General features: G+C 36.5%; 1 protein-coding gene across 1 annotated transcript in view; it reads left to right on the top strand.

Moving 5' to 3' along the window:
• The window catches only part of COL23A1 (collagen type XXIII alpha 1 chain), a 328,339-nt gene that overhangs the window by 280,719 nt on the left and 30,913 nt on the right, over positions 1 to 16,707 (top strand). The window contains exons 8-14 of the mRNA XM_088133808.1: positions 173 to 199; positions 6,318 to 6,386; positions 9,128 to 9,244; positions 10,127 to 10,153; positions 11,604 to 11,630; positions 13,762 to 13,806; positions 15,249 to 15,311. Of these exons, the coding sequence (XP_087989934.1) occupies positions 173 to 199; positions 6,318 to 6,386; positions 9,128 to 9,244; positions 10,127 to 10,153; positions 11,604 to 11,630; positions 13,762 to 13,806; positions 15,249 to 15,311 (375 nt within the window). The remainder of the gene's footprint in view (positions 1 to 172; positions 200 to 6,317; positions 6,387 to 9,127; positions 9,245 to 10,126; positions 10,154 to 11,603; positions 11,631 to 13,761; positions 13,807 to 15,248; positions 15,312 to 16,707) is intronic.

Below are 16,707 nucleotides of genomic sequence, written 5' to 3'. Positions count from 1 at the left end.
TTTACAGTGTGAAGGACTTCCAGGACATGAAATAATGCTGGCTAATGTCAAACATTAATTCTTGAAACTTCTAATTTCCTATATTTGCCCACTGTTCCTATTTATGAAGAAGAAGTGGTTTGGCCAAAAGCAACACTGAGCAGCAGATTATAGTGACTTTTCTGTTTTGTAGGGTGAACAAGGAAACATTGGCCCAAGGGTGAGTATCACTAGTAATTATGAATATATTTGAAATGTAATGAGAGTTTGGCTGAAATGAGCATAGAAAGATCAAAATATCTGAATGTAAATACAGAGATAAAGGAATGAAAAAAAAACAGCTGCATAATTTATCCTTACCTTTCTTACCCCCAAAGCTCATATTTTAAGGAAACTTTTCAAAAGAAAATAAATTTTATTCCAGGCTACATTTCTGTACATATTTACTTGGGAGTAAATCCTTTTGATGTCAGTGGAATTTCTGCCTAAACATGAGCTATTCACTCTTTAATTCCCATTTCCAGTAGAAACCAAGATTTAAGTCCATAGAATTGTATCTGATCATATTTTTTCCAGACTATCCTTATATGGGTATCTGTCTCTGGTCCTTATCTGTAACCTCACTTGCTTGAACTCACTGTTTTTTTACAGCACCAGACTGGACATTTTCATTTGTTTCTTTTCATGTCTCTCTGTTGATGTAAATTGTGGTTCGTGTAATAAGTTAATGATAATAACAACTCAGATAGAAGATAGGACCTTAAATAAAAACATCATCAAACCAATAGAAAGAGTAGCCCTAATTATTTTTCAAATACTGTAAGCTTGTAGTTGAGTGATACAATTTCAGAATAATAATATTATTTATAATTTATTCAGTTAATGCCCCACAGGTGAAAGCAGGGTATTTTCTAGATATGAATGGATGAAGGACGGTTATAGTAGCACAGCAGCGTGGTCTGGTGACAGTGATGGAATCCAGGTTCAAGTTGACACTTGATGATGATGATCATCATCATCATCATCATTTACACTTGTAGACCACCAAGCAACTAAGAAGTTTTGGTGGTATACAGATAAGATGCATAAGAAACAATAAACAATATCAATATACAATATACAGTAACAAAAAGTATACAGATACTAATGAAAAACATAGAATGCTGTTAAATTAATCAAATCAAGCTATAACTAAACTTTGATTGGGTCAAGCTCCAAATGCCCTCCAGAAGAGCTCTGTTTTGAGCAGCTTCCAGAAGGCAAAGTGGGTTAGGGTTAGGGTTAGTCAGTGGGATCAAATACTTGTTCACTGGGAGGCTGTTCCAAAGAACCAGTACAGTTATTGAACACTGAACTTGGGACCCCTCATCTCCCTAAATTGGGGTACTTCTAATAGCTTTTCTCAGAGAGTTTGAACTGGCTGGGCTAATTCCAATAGGAGAATGTGAATCCTGCAGATCAAGTAAAACATGCAGGCAGTTCCAGGTAAAATTATTCAGAACATAGCAATTAAATAATATCCTCTGTGTTTCATTTATTCCATTTAAAGAAACGTTGTCCCAGTTTACAGCTGAAGGGCAGTATTGGTAGCTGGATTTAAGTGCTAAATTCTTAAACACAATCTTCGTAGTGCTTCTGCCTTTTTGCTAAGCCACAGCAGCCAGCAATCTCCCAGTTCCCCACATGCATGCAATTTAGAAGACTGAATGTGTGGATGGCATTTCTTCTTCATCTACCAAAGCCCTTAACTTTAAAAATTAGATGTCTCTATTGTATCAGATTAAACATATATTCTATTTCCGATCAAGCAGTCAATTCATTTTCCTTCTTCTGTCCAAATCTGTTCTCCAGAATACTTTTCCCACCACATTTGTGTTAAAAGTAAAGCCTATTTTCTTCTTTTTCCCTTCTCAAATTTTCTGTTAAATTTGCTAAGTATTGCATTTTTTGGTCTAAAATCTGGCAGGTTCCTGGATTTCTCAGAAGGAACTGAACTCTGTTTAACTCTGTTTAACAGTTAACTGATTGGATTTAAATTTCTTCTCTTTTCTAATGCAAAATGTTACTACATGAAAAAGACTGTGAGTTTTCCAAGGTCTGAGTAACAGAACTTTAAGCAACACAGGGAATTAATTTTTCCAGTTATACAATCCTCTCAATTTGATAGAAATTAGAATATGTTACCTCAGTCATATCAGAAGGACAGCTTGCTTTAGGTGATGCTTGACTCCATTGCATTTCTACATTATAATGGAAGGGCCTTATTTTTATTTTTAAAGAATTTAACAGTTTTTAATCACAATTCACAGACAACTCACTTGGGAAATCTTGTGTTAGTGTATCAGTAGAAGAACAGGAGACAATGCATATTTGGAAATAGAGTGACCAAAAACGGTATTTAGCAGTGATGCTTGATCTCTTTCTCAAAGAAGGATTGTTGTCACCATGCATTTAACATTAGCCATCAAATGGAAGTGATTCAGAAAGGGTCTTTACATTTTAAAGGAAGGAAAGAAGACATTGTAAGCCATTCCCAGATGTTATCAATTATGCATAAAAGCAGTCTGCATTTAGCAACGTTTGTGTTACGAAATGTATTTATGCTCCAGTTTCTCAAATGTGTTGCATCTTTTGGGAAAACTGAGACCTGGTCTCTCAGCAGGACAGTTCAGTAATCAGATTGTAGTTCTAACAGTATGTAATCATCCTGTTTTTCTCACAAATGTAAAAACCCAATCAGATTCTTCTGAAATTTTAGGACATTTCTTTACTACTTTGGCCACTAAGTCCTCCTGTTCTCTCTTCCATTCCCAGAGACATTTTTCTGTGACAGCATCTGGCCTAAATTATTTTTATTTCTTTAAATTGGGCAGGTTTATTTTGTTTTGGCCGCAGCAGCAAACTTTATTTCCTGTCTTAAAGGAAGGGTGCATTATTTCATACTACGTACTTTTAAACAGTACATACATTTAAAGCTGTTAATATCTCTCATTTTTCAGAGGAAGCAGTCATTTAATTAATATTGGAATGTCCTTATTTTCTCTGAGTGCATCATGATCAAAGCCTACATTAACTGGCCAGACATTTGGTACCTGATTGAGCCCACTGTTGTGTTTGACCAGACAAGTGTTGTGGAATATATTATGCCACAATGTTTTCAGCGTTTTAGTTGCATACTTTCCCAATCCTATATTTCTAGAGCTTTCCCTCTTTTAATTTAAATCTGAAAGAATTGTTGTTATCAAGTTCACTATAGAAGTACTGGTATTGTATAAATAAATTATTAGGAGGAGAGTAGTGTTATATTTTAACCAAAAATGAAGAACAAAATAAAATAATTATATCAGACTTCTAGTCCATCTAATTAATCTTGACCAAATAGATTTTTCTGAAAACCCACAACACCCCATGTTTATCTCCTGGTAAATAGGCATTGAGAGGAATCTTGCCTTGAGAAATAATCGTCTTTTGCTGAAATTGGATAAATAATTTATGAAACTGAATTCTGATTGAAACATTTAGCATTTCCAACAAAGAAAAGTCTTATTTCCTGGAATTCTGTGAACGGATTTCTTCTCCCAGCCCTGGAGTGCTGTTGAGATTATCGAGTTGAAGACAAACACATCTGCAAAGCACTAAATTCAGAAATTGTTCTCCATACTAGAGTATATGCTGACCCCGCTGTCTTAGTATTTCTCAAAAAAAGGATAAAATCAAATGGGAGATGAAGTTTGTACTGCTGTCTTGCTATATTAGTCCTCTCTTTTGTTACAGTGGATAAAATAGGATGTGACAAGATCTTCTATGTATTAAATCATTCAACTTCAGTAGTTAAGATCATTATTATTTGGTTTCCAGCTGAGTTGCAGATTGCTGGTTGAGCCCTGAACACAGCAAGAGTAGGGGAAAGGTGCTGTTTACTAAATATCTCTAGATCAATATAAATAAAGTGTAGCTTTGGTTGCTTGATTGGTTGCTGTTCTTATGTCCAAACTAACACATAAGACTGGAATATTTACTTCCGCTTCAGCTAAGGTTTGAATCATATCTACAGTACATTCAGTCCGAGAAACCTAACTTGAAACAGCATTTTGATAATCATAATCTAAACAATATGGAATCTGTGTTTTGGATGCTGTAATTTATAACATATGGTTTCAGCCAAAGCCCATGGAAATAATTGGCAGAGAAAAAAATTATTCCATATTTATATCAAAACTACATAGCAGTGCTTTTAATGTCAGGTTTTTTGCTTCTGATCAACATTTTTCATTCAAATTTTGTTAAGATGTTATGTTATTTGAATGTGTCACTGTATCATATGGAGTTAAGTGGAATTTATTCCCAGGTGGGTGTAGGATTGTATCCAAGATGATTAGGTATTTTTTTCATCCTCTTCATTTTTCTTTTTACTTTATGAATAAGAATTTTCCAGAAATACTTATGCAGAAGTCAGTTCATATATAGCAATGGATATACATAAATTATTTCCTTTCCAATATGTTAAATAAATGAAATGTGGAATTGGCAATTAGATCTATCCTTATCTAAAAGGACTGACTGGCAATCAACCATGCTCATATGTTTCTATGTTAAAATCATTTGTAAGCAGTGTAGTGGTTAAGGCACCTGGCTAGAAACTGGAAGACCAGGAGTTCTAGTTCCACCTTAGGCATGAAGCCAGCTGGATGACTTTGGGCTAGTCCCTCTCTCTCAACCCTAAGAAGAAGGCAGTGACAAACCATTTCCAAAAGTCTTGCCCAGAAAACTGCAGAGACTAGTCCAGACAGTTGCCAGGAGTCAATACTGACTCAAAGGGACAAAAAAAACCCAAAACAGAACCAGAAGCTTACACTTTATTTCATAACTTTACATAAATGAGATTTATTGTGGTTGAGAAGTTGGCTTGTAGCCCCTTCAGTGGTGTTACACTTTATTATTATTTTTTAATCTGTTCAGTCATGTCCAATTCTTGGAGACTGCCTGAACAAGTCCCTGTAGTTTTCTTGGCACGGTTTTTTCAGAAGTGGTTTGCCATTGCCCGCTTCCTAGGGCTGAGAAAAAGTGACTGGCCCAAGGTCACCCAGCTGGCTTTGTGCCTAGGCGGGACTAGAACTCACGGTCTCCCAGTTTCCAGCCTGATGCCTTAACCACTACCCCAAACTGGCTCTTGTTATGCTTTATCTCAGATCTCAAATACCAACGTCATGTACCAGAGGTCTAGACAAACTTACTCAAAAGAAAATTTCACTGTGTTGAGTAGAGCTTACTTCCCAGAAAGACATCTTGGTTTCATGTCAAATTGGGAAACGTTGGCGTTGGGCCAAAATTATAGAATCAGATTTGTGTAAACTTCACTTCAGCTTTTTATGGATTAAACAATTTTGTAATTTTTTTTGTAATTTTTTTTGTAATTTTGTATATATCATTTTGGAATATACAGTGTGAAGTTGCCTCATTCGGAATCAACTTATTGGACTAGCTACCTGCACTTACTACCAGGCAATAATAATCTGATTTCAAATTGGGCTCTTTCTCCAGTCCATCTAGCTTTTCCTTTAGTTCTAGCTTTTCTACGTGTGTGTGTATGTGTCTGTGTGTCTGTGTGTATATACATACTGTACATACACCCATACACTCATCAACACATACATACATATATAAATTTTGAGACTAGGTTTTTCACTGGCATGTACTTGAAATACCCATTTGGGTACTTTCACAAAACCTAGAAAGTTAACTTTGGATACAAACATTGTCCAAGGCACCATAGTCCAAGATGTCACAGTGACTTGATAACAAAAGCTTGATGCTAGATTACACATCCCTAGCAGTTAAACTATTCTAACAGTATAGATACTGTAGATTGTCCCTCGCTGAAGGTACATCAGTTCATCAGGAACAAGTGTTATCAGAGTATGATTACTATAATAAAATGTATGTTATCCCTTAAAAAATTGCTGTAAAACATCTTAAATTATGATCTGTGGAAACAAGAGATGAGTAAAATTCCTTTGTTTTGTTTTTGTAAATCTAAAGTTTTAGTTTTGTTGAGTGAGTGCATCATCAGTATGCAAATCTGTGTGAACAAGCCCTGACCTCTGGAGCTCTGGGAAACAGGTGGTCCGTGGGTCACAAGTTGTCCTGTGAACTAATAGAATACATTTTATTCTGTTGCCACCCATGAGTGTCTTGGTTCTGGAAGCAATTAATGCTGTTTCTGGTTATATTGTTTGTTTGTTCCGTATTGGAGTTCTTCTTGTATAAAATGCTGAATGAACTGTTTTCTGTATCTTCTTTGTCTTGATGCTTTCTCTTTGCTGACATACATTGACTAGATGGCTTTTCCTCGCCTCAGTCATGGATTTCTCTCTGACCAGCATATTTTTAGCCGACGTATCCTTAAGGTAGAATCACTTCTAATCTTCTGGCTTGCTGTGTTTTCTTGTAAGGTTGTTGGCTTTTTTTAATTTAAGGTCTTCTAGTATTTTATTCTTCTGTTCTTTCACAATCTGACAGTACCTCTTTTACTAATTTATGTAATAAACTAAATTGAATAGATTTGAGTGCTGTGGCAATTAGAATCAGAATTGTTTTTCACTGTAAAAGTACCAAAATAATATCTTTAAAAATCAGTTACTTTTTAGCCATTATAACCATTTCAGTTATTATCCAGTTACTTTTCAACCTAACATTCTGCCTCATCATGTTGACAGAATACAGGGTTTGCCTTCATGAAAACATATTTAACCTTTCCTCTCCCCCATTAGAGAAAGCCATAGTGAATGTATGTCATGACTACTCAGATTTCCCATTGATTAAAATGGGAAATCTACTGTGGCTTTGCAAGAATTGCAAATGTCAGTAAGGAAATAAGCAAACTGCCAAGCATCTTATACAAAGAATATGTTGTGTGCACAGGAAAATATCTCAGCTTCTATGACTTTCAAATTTAAAGAACATAGAACATAAGATAATACACTGTACCTCTTGCACTCTGCAATGTTGCATCCTAACATAGGATTGGTTTTTACTCCATCTTGTGAGTATTAGGCCATAGTGCTCACTCTTCAGTGTCCATACACCCAGTCTACAAGAACCACTACTATCATCAACTCATATATTAAAGCAACCTAAAGATAGTTTTACAATCCATTCTTTTGCTTATAGTTCAAGATTGTTACATAAATAACATCAGTTTACCTTTCTTGTCCCCTTCATTCGATTTGGGATCTGTGATGTTAGCATAATCTGAGCTTCATTAACTATTCATACAAACTTAAGAAAAACATTGCAATACATGCTCCAGTCTCTGAGATCTATCTGGGTTCATAACTGTGTTCTTGCATGTACTGCATGTCATGTACAGTGAGAATATTGACACAGTCTCTGCCCAAATAGTCACAAGCTAATGATATGTCCATGCTTATATTATGCTATGTTTATCCAAGAATTGAAAACTTGGCAAATTTGTCAAGAAGCCATGCTTTTTGATTTACTGGATGAAGACCTTGATGATATATCCTGTTTCCAGGATTATGGCCTTAGTACAGCTGCCTGATTTAATGAATGATAAGAGTGGGATATACATGAAATAATAACTTTCAATTCCAGCATAACAGAGCTGGATCTAGTTAGCTTGATCTTATTCGAGAACCTTTCCTAATTAGAATTTTGAAAAGATGTTGAATGTCTCTCATCATTAAATTTCTGAGTTAGAGCAGGATGGCATTAAATTAACTCTGACACTAGGACATCCTGCTCAGATATTAATTTTCTTGGGAGGTTTCATTGACGGCTCCATAGGTTGTGGCCGATTTGTTATTTTCCACAGTAGATTATAATCCAGGTTATAGTAATGATAGATGACACCCAGGTTCACTCAGTTAATAGATCTTGAGGGACCTGGTTTTAATTAGGCCAGAACTTACTGGAACAAACTATTTGTCAGCTTCCTAATTTGTGAAATAAAAATAATACTATTCCGCATGAATGCAATTAGAATAATTTTGCTATATGAACATTAAACAAATTAAATATAGAACTTGTTTTCAAATATGAAGTGATTTCTTTCTGCTTTGTTGCAAACTGATTATGAAACTATCGTACAATTCAGAAGCAGTTTGCTACTTAAGAACTATCATCTTATATTTGAAGAAGGAAAGTAAAAACAAAAGAGCCAGTAAACCTACTGTACAGTACATGCAGCATGAGCATAGTATGTGATGTATGCTGATATTTTAATCTATCTAAATTGGGCTGTGATCTCCAATTTAAAGGCAATTTTGTATGTGTTCTACAAATATTGCATTTTTGTAAATATTTCAGTGAATCACTAGTTTTTTTTTCCCCAGAAAAAGCACCACATTATAGGTTGTTTAAAAGTATACAATACAGCAGCTGAAGATGAACAATCCTACATCGGTTGATTACCTCAGTGTCTTAACACCTAGACAGGAAACTGCCTGGAAAACCTTAGTGTGTAACATGAAGGTCTATGGAGGGCAGGCAGGAAATGAATGTACTAACTATGCATCTAGGTTTTCCATACTAACTGTTCATATTCAAATGAGCTAAGATGCAATTTGAAGCTTAATGTTTGTAGAGATTTTTGACATTTGCTTCATGGTAAAATAAGAAAATGTAGCAGAACTGTTTACCTTAAAACATAACTGGACCCATAGCCTTGCCGATGCTTTCTACAAATGTAGTGGCAAGATACTGAAAAACCAGAATCCATTCTGGAGTTGTTTACCTATTTCCTCACTAAATTTCCCTGATCTATGGTCCCAAAGATACCGGAACCCAGCATTTGCAGACAGAAAGGACATGATACGCTGTTTCCATCACTGTATAGCACACTTACATGTGAATTGGACATTAGTGAATAAAACATTATAGCCATCAGTATTTGTTGCCACATACATGCAAAAGAAACCTTAAACAGCTCCTTAAGCATTAGTTATCATACTACAGAAAATTTGATTAATTTGCAGCCTGAAGTTTTATTGCAGTACTTAAAAACATAACCAAGTCCTATACTTGGTCTCCTGTGGTGTTTTTCATCTTCCTGTGTAGTAGTTGCTGATAGAATCCATGCAGCTGTTTTTTTCCCCACATTATAATGTTTTGTCTAAACTTCTTATAGGGAGATCAAGGTAAAGATGGTGCTGCTGGCCCACCAGGTCCTCCTGGACAGCCGGGTGCAAGAGGGCCCCCTGGAGACACAGGAAAAGATGGCCCAAAGGGACCCCAAGGCCTTCCTGTAAGGCACAATGAATAGCAAAGCCAACTAACACGCATGTTTTAGGGGGAGAGTCTCCTCATGGTGCATGTAAGCTAAAAGATCCTTAAACCACAGTAAATACCCAGCTTGATCTGACATGTCTAAAGAAGTTAGTGGAAGGAGAATTATACTACAGTTCTAACAGAAGGTAACTGTGAAAGAGGCATATCTTGAAACCCTTGATTGAACATGCCATCAATATTGTTTTATTTTATTCACAGTCAATAGGTTTTTTTTATATTAGCTTGTCCTAAAATAATACTTTGGATTTTGCAATGAAATGCATCGGATAACCTTATCAGGATTTACTATTCGTAAATCCTAATAATATACCAAGCTTCAAAGTTTGACATTTGATTTTCCTTGCTAGAAAAGCAATTACCAGAACAATGTGAAGGTTTTCAGTGTGATTATTCCATTTAGCCAGCAGCAGTTTTATTAGAAAAACTATCTTCAGAATAGTTTTTATTGTTATTCATTAGCCATTCTTAATCTTTTCTTTAATAACTAATTGTTGACATCCTGTCCTTGAATGTGAAGAATGACAGAGTTTTATTTACCAAGAAATATTAAATGAAATTAAAACTATTTTTGTGCTCAGTATAAGCCTAATTATTCAGTACCCATTGATATATCTGCATGTCACTTGAGTGAGCTGATAACGCCATGATTCCTAAATCAATGGAAGAACTGAGGTTTTTTCTCAAAAAAGAAAATACTATGTGGTTAAAATAATAATTTAAAAAATCCCTACATTTCTCCCCTTCACTGTTGTAGTGGTAGGAAGTTTTTGGAAAACAGATTTTCAAGTGAAATTTATTGCTGGCCTAATTTGAAAAATATATATTTATGTTTCTTTAGGGTGAGAAAGGAGAAGCTGGTATCATGGTTAGTATGCAATGTATGATATTAAATGTAAATTAAATTACGTTCATTATGTAATTAATTGTTCACGCGTTAAGCGTGGGATATTTCCGTAAGTCTAACTCAAAAGCTTCTGCCTGTTTTCTTAATCACTGTGTCCTACTTGTCTAATAACTTTAACTAGTGGCTTCCTTTGATTTTGGTCACTAATCACTGTTGTTTACTTCCATCCAGTTTTGGTTCCTAATCTAATTGCTTACCTCGATCTCTGCTAAGCTAAATAGAGAATAACAGTAACCAAATTTAAAGCATTGTGCAGGACTGAAACAACCAGTCTGCTTTGATGAGTAACTTTCTGAGCTGAGCTGTGCCATCACGTGTCCTCAGAAGAGGTGGGCCTCCTCTTAAAACAGTTCTGTGTCATTTCACACATTTTATTATCTCGTAAGGAACTTTCTTAACCTATTTCTTTAGAATGGTATTTGTTTTAAGTGGTATTTGCAATGGCTGAAATTCCAATATTGAAAGCTCACCATCATGGCGTTACCAGTGCCATCTTCCATGTTTTATATTTTAGAGAAATTGGCTATATTTTCATAGGAAAACTATATACTCTGTTTTCTTCCACACTCTTTATATGTCTCTATTATTCCAGTGCTCCTTGTTACTGCATTTGCAATGTATTATTGTAAAAGGTCATAAAGTTTTCAGTTTAGTTGTAGAATATCAAACAAATCTAAAAGAGAATATGCTCTGAAAATGAGATAAGCACCATAAAGCACTGCTTCCTACACCGTTGTCTTTTAAAACGATCAACCGGCTTGTAATAGTTCAATTCTGAGAATACAAATACTCAGAGACATCGGATTACTTGTATCCCCATTTGGTGTTATCAGTTAATTAGATTCATATCTTTCACTCCTCGACTGAGTGGTGAAGAGAGGGGTTGGTCAGGGACAGAGGAGATGGAGAAATACTTCCCACTGGCCACAGCGCCCTGATGTTCTCAGTGGTGTGCATATGTCGGGGGAGAATATGACTCTCATATACCATTGGGCCATCTTCCATGTGAGCAGTATGAGGGTGTGAAGCAGAAATATCCCCATGTTTACATTCTGTATCCTTAATTTTAACATTTAACATTGAAATATTGAAATGTAAACTTTGCACAAAATCTTCCGATCAATCAAAGAAGTCGTTTCTGCAGTCTCAAGTTCCTTTTTATTTATCATGGAATTTAAACATAAACGTTTTGAAATAAGTGTTGGAAATCTGTTATCCGTAAAATATAATAACCCCAGGTTGTTCAAGAGAAATTGCTTCAGTTGTTGGTGAAAGAGTTGGATTTTTAGTACATTAGAAAAGACATGTTTAAGATCAATTTGAAATAATATTTTTGTTTGTATTACTTTTAGTTTCTCATGCCTACTTTTTACATCTCTCATATCAAATGCTTTATTTACTTATTTTGAAGGGTGACCCTGGCATTCCAGGAAAAAAAGTAAGTTTCTATGTATTCTATTTTCCCTCAAAAGCTGCCTGCGTTTAGAGGTCCTGTACCCAATCATCCAGACAAGACCAGTTGTAACATTTAGTAGGGTGAAGTGGCCACCAGAGTAGCAGATGCTGGGGAGATGTAGGAGTACAAGTTCTGGCGTTTCATCTACAGCATGTGCCTCTCCAATAGTTCCTGTTCTCCTAAGCTGGTGCCCCAGCATTGATGCTTGCTTGATACTGGACTAAACTATTACTGGCTGACCTAATTGCCCATCCCAGTGCACCATAGACGGTGCTCTTGAAAATGATCCTAACCAAGTGAGCAGACAGAGAAAAACCAGCTCAGACCTGTCTCTCTGTTGGGCATGTGCATGTCTCTCTCTGCTTATCGACATACATTGTAGTGGCTGTATGTATAGGACTGAACAAATAGGTGCCAGGAAAAGTAATGAATGAGCAGCAGCATGGCATTGGATAAGAGAGAAGCTTTTTGTATTATTATGGGTTGCATTACTGGAGAGTATCGCATTGCCAAACAATGTTGGGTGAGGCTAGAGAGGCAATGGGCAGGGCCAGAACCAAAAGGGGGTGGAGCTATCCACTCCCTTTCTCCCTTTCTTCTCCTCTCTTTCTCTAGGAGGCTGGGACAGATTGTTCTTGTTCTAGATGTTAATCAGTTATTTGATGAGAGTTTTTGAAGCAAACTCAAGGGCCACATAAAATAAGAAAAAGGAAATAAATTAATGGCTATAGAGTAGACGGCAAGAGCTATATGCTTGTATCTTCTGAGCTGGCCTTCTGCCCTTGGATACTGACCTACTGGCAGGTTTTGAAGTTAGATTGGATTCCCACACTAGTTGTCTTCAGTTCAGAGAGGGGGGATGACAAAATGATTTCAGAAGTTTGGGAACAAGGTCTTTGTTCATCTATTCCTTTCTCCCCCCTCCTTAAAATGTTTGATATTTTTTCAAGTTTATATTTCTGAAATTTATTCTCTGCCGCTTTCAATGTCATAATGGCTGTTGGTCAAACCCAGTAAAATGTAAATTATTATGGGAAAAATATAGACGTCCATGAGCTATGAATTTTACAATGATACATTCTACACTCTGGCTTCTCTCTTTACAAATTTCTGCTTGTATTTTTTAAAATGATTTTTGAATGCTTAATATATCTTCATCACTCATTAAACTAGATACTTTTTAATTCTACTGATTTCTTTTATGCTGATTTTTATTTATCAGGAATGAGTTGGCTTTAATTCCGTGCCCTATATACTTATGTTAGTAGTTTAAGCCCTAAACCAAATATTATAATAAAACATTTATACAAAGTAAAAACACCCAACTTTGTACACATGATACCAACAATATTTGAATCAAGCAGAGTGAAAGGAATGAGTTTTACCAATCAGTTTATATGCCAAATCAAAGCTTAATGATGCCATGCTAAAATGTTCTGTCCATGTACAATATAGAGTGATTTGTTGCCATTTAAAAAAGAAGCAAATCTTTGTATGTTATTTCTTCCAGTGGTGGTGGGTTAGAAAAAATATATTATTTTTTGCTACATTAGCTATAGTAATAAGCAAAATGTTTAAAGTCTGAACCATTTCAAATTCAAAACACCCCATTTCAAGATGAAACTGTTGTTTCAAGGCCAAAACAAGATTTTGCATTTCAAACAAGCTACTTTAATCATGTTTGAGCTCAAAGGAATTTTGAATTTTAAACATTTCCATCCACCCTATCCCCCTCAATAGCTAGTGAAAGGTAGTTTCTGTATTTTGAGCCTTGGAGATGCATGCCATTCAGAATTGGTTCACTGGAGCAGCCTAAGCGAGCTAGATAAACAAACAAACAGATAAATAATAACCAAAATGGGAAGGTGATCGATGCATACCAATCAGAACTAACATAAGATATGGCTACCAGATTTTATAAATATATTTAAGGATTAAATTTAAGTGGGTTCCACAGGCAAGGTTCCTCCTATAAATTGCAAACATTCTCTTTAAAAGGGAAATTTTTATTCCCACCTTTTAAATTAAGTCCAGTTAATCATCGCTTTGTGATGGTGGCAAACATAGCACACATCGACATTTCAGTGTCACCTGTATGTATTCTGTTTATCAGGGTGATGCTGGGACTCCAGGAGAACCAGGAATTCAAGGACCAAAGGTAAATCTCATTTCTGTGTCTCACTCTTTCTGGCTGTGTGTAAGCTTGAGCATAGGAATGTGCATTGTTGGGATCTGGGATGACAGGGCAAGTGGGCAAATGATGAAGTGTGGGCCAAGACATGGTGCTGCAACCTATGGTCCCTCAAATATTTGCATGTGACATTATGATGCAAGTAAAAATGAGGAGGGTATACATTATGATGTTGCAATGTACATTTCATCATTTTCACATTACTGTGGTTAGGGATGGATGGCTATAAAACGCATGAATATCTATAGGACTGAAAAGCTGAGTCTTGAATAGACCTTTGAGAAAAAAACTTTACCTTTATTTTTCTAGCCAATTTTAATTTCATGAGTATCTATAGATAGGTCCGTAACATTTGATTCTGAATACTTTATACAACTATATCAGGCAAAGTCTATATGAATATACAGTAGCTTAGCGACCACAATTGGGATCAGCAACTCCATCACTAAGCACTGTGGTCACTAAGTGGAAAATCACATGACCGTGATGGACTTACCATTTTTTTCATTAATTTTCATATGTTTATTTTCAACCATAGGTTTTAGCAAAATTCATTTAAAATTACAGCAATCCATATCAATTCAGTCTGTCCACTCTGGTATTTGCCGCACTATTTGTCAACATTTGCCTCCGTATCTTTCTTGCAGCCATTGCGAACAATGTAACTTGATTAGTTACATATTCATTTTCATCAGACAACAAAAAATAATTTTTTTCTAGATTAGTCTGATTCAACTGACTTAGCAAAGGCGTAATAAATCTAACTCTTGGTTCTTGATATAATCTGCAATGTAATAAATAATGAGTCAGATCTTCTACCTGTGAGGTATTACAAATACATAAACGGTGTGTAGTTGGTAACCCTCTATATCTTCCGTCTAAATAGGCTGTTGGCATTGTTTTACTTACCATTTCACTTCCCCTTCAGTCATTAAGCAAGACATCACACGACTGTGAATTACAATTTTACTTCCACATTCTCCATTAACTCTGCTTGTCACAAGTTGGGTGTGAAAGGTCCAAATGGCGATCACGTGACCACAGGATGTTCAGATGGTCGTAAACGTGAGGATTGGTTGGAAAGCTTCTTTTTTTTTTTAGCGCTATCATAACTTCGAACAGTCACTAAACAGGCAGTCGGTAAGCTAAGGGCTACCTGTATATTAATGAATCAAGAGCTGAAGATTTCTATTTATTTGGCTGATGATACCGGGGCTTTAGTTAGTTAGACAAATATAATAGTTTAAGTTTGAACTGCATTTAGAATTCAAATTCTTCTTTAAGTATGCCTTGCTTGAATTTTCAAATAAAAAGATTATAACCATTTATAGCAAGTAAAATCAGTTAAGATTTTAATATTAATATTGTTTCTCAAGCAACGATTGATACCAGGTTCTTTTTAAATTCAGGGAGATCCAGGAAGTTCTGGACCCCAAGGAGAGAATGGTATTGATGGGCTTCCAGGGCCAAAGGTGAGCATCTAATTAAATAGCATAATGTGATTTGTAAGTGTCCTACATTCAGCTGAGAGTTTTTCTTTGCACCTCTTTTAGACATTGCAGGACAGGCAAGCAACCATTGGCCCAGGGAGGGACAGAGGCACAAATGGCTTCTGGAGCTAAAGGAGAATAAGACTACCATGTGCTCTGCTTAAAAACTAAGTTTTCCTTGGACGGCAGTAAAGTTAGCTAATCAGTGCTTGGAAACTTTTTTCCCATTTTTATCACTCTTCTTTCACACATGTGAAGTACGCAAGACAGGTTATCCCCAGGGAGCTAAAAGACAAGTTATAGAGCCAAAAGCAAGGAAAGGAAAAGGCTAGTACAGCTGAATGCTGACTTGCTTGACAGCTGTTTTCCATCGCACCTCTTCCAAATGCTGCAGAGAGAACCAGGAAGCATTGGGGTAAAGGGAGAAAAAAGCATAGATGGGCTACCAGGGCCAAAAGTAAAGAGAGCATGGGAAAAGCATGGGATGATTCGCACATGCACTGATTTTGATTCTGGAAGAACCAGAAATGTAAGATTGCCACTGACACATTCTCCTTTCTCAAGCACTGAGCTGGCAGGTACTTCATTAACTTTCTCTTGCTAAAAGAAGAGACTAGAAAAAGGAAGCTGAGGACCAAAATAAAAGATCTCTAATATTCTGGGACAAGAAGAAACCTTTATGAATGAGCACTCTTCTTACTGAGGTGAAGTGTTTGAGGGGTGATTCCATAGTTCTCCATGAGCCTTACACATTATTAAATGAATTGTGGCATAAAGGAGACATTTGATTTATTCATTAGATTTATATGGCCACTCAACTTATGCAACATAAGCCTGGGTGACTCACAACCCACAGTAAAAGCAATAAAAACAGTAAAAAACATAATAACACAAAAACTCCCAGCACCCCCAACTGCAACACATCCCCCCACATCTACAAAGACCTTTACTGGGCTCCTGTCAGGTTCAGCCCAAGAACAGCAATGAGGCAATCCAGTACAGTTCAGTTCCTTTATTAGCTTGCGCCTAATAGACAGAATCTCGCCAGACTCAACCTATGCTAAAGCAACTAGTGGCTATAACCCGTGAGACTCTAGGGAGGGGCCAGCCTCATCCTCTTCGTCTTCCCACACTCTTGCTGCGGGCTAAGGAGGTGCTTGCCCTGGAATGTCTCTCCCCTCTCCTGACAACCTTGAAGCTCCATTCCAGAATCTTCCCCGCTCATGCCATCCATCACAGCTCCAGCCTCAAACTACCTCAACCCTTCCAGGAAAAGCCAGATCTTCAAGGCTTTTTGGAAAGCTAGGCGGATAGGGGCCTGTTGGATCTCAGGGAAAAGGGTGCTCCAAAGGGCAGGGCCGCTACCAAGAGGGCACCC

Source organism: Python bivittatus, unplaced genomic scaffold (assembly GCF_059951505.1).
Source record: "Python bivittatus isolate LINGU-HERP-01145 unplaced genomic scaffold, Pbiv_v1 ctg000080_np1212, whole genome shotgun sequence".
Lineage (NCBI taxonomy): Eukaryota > Metazoa > Chordata > Lepidosauria > Squamata > Pythonidae > Python > Python bivittatus.
The sequence above is the reverse complement of the archived record's forward strand: the minus strand, read 5'-3'. Positions and strand labels throughout refer to the sequence as shown.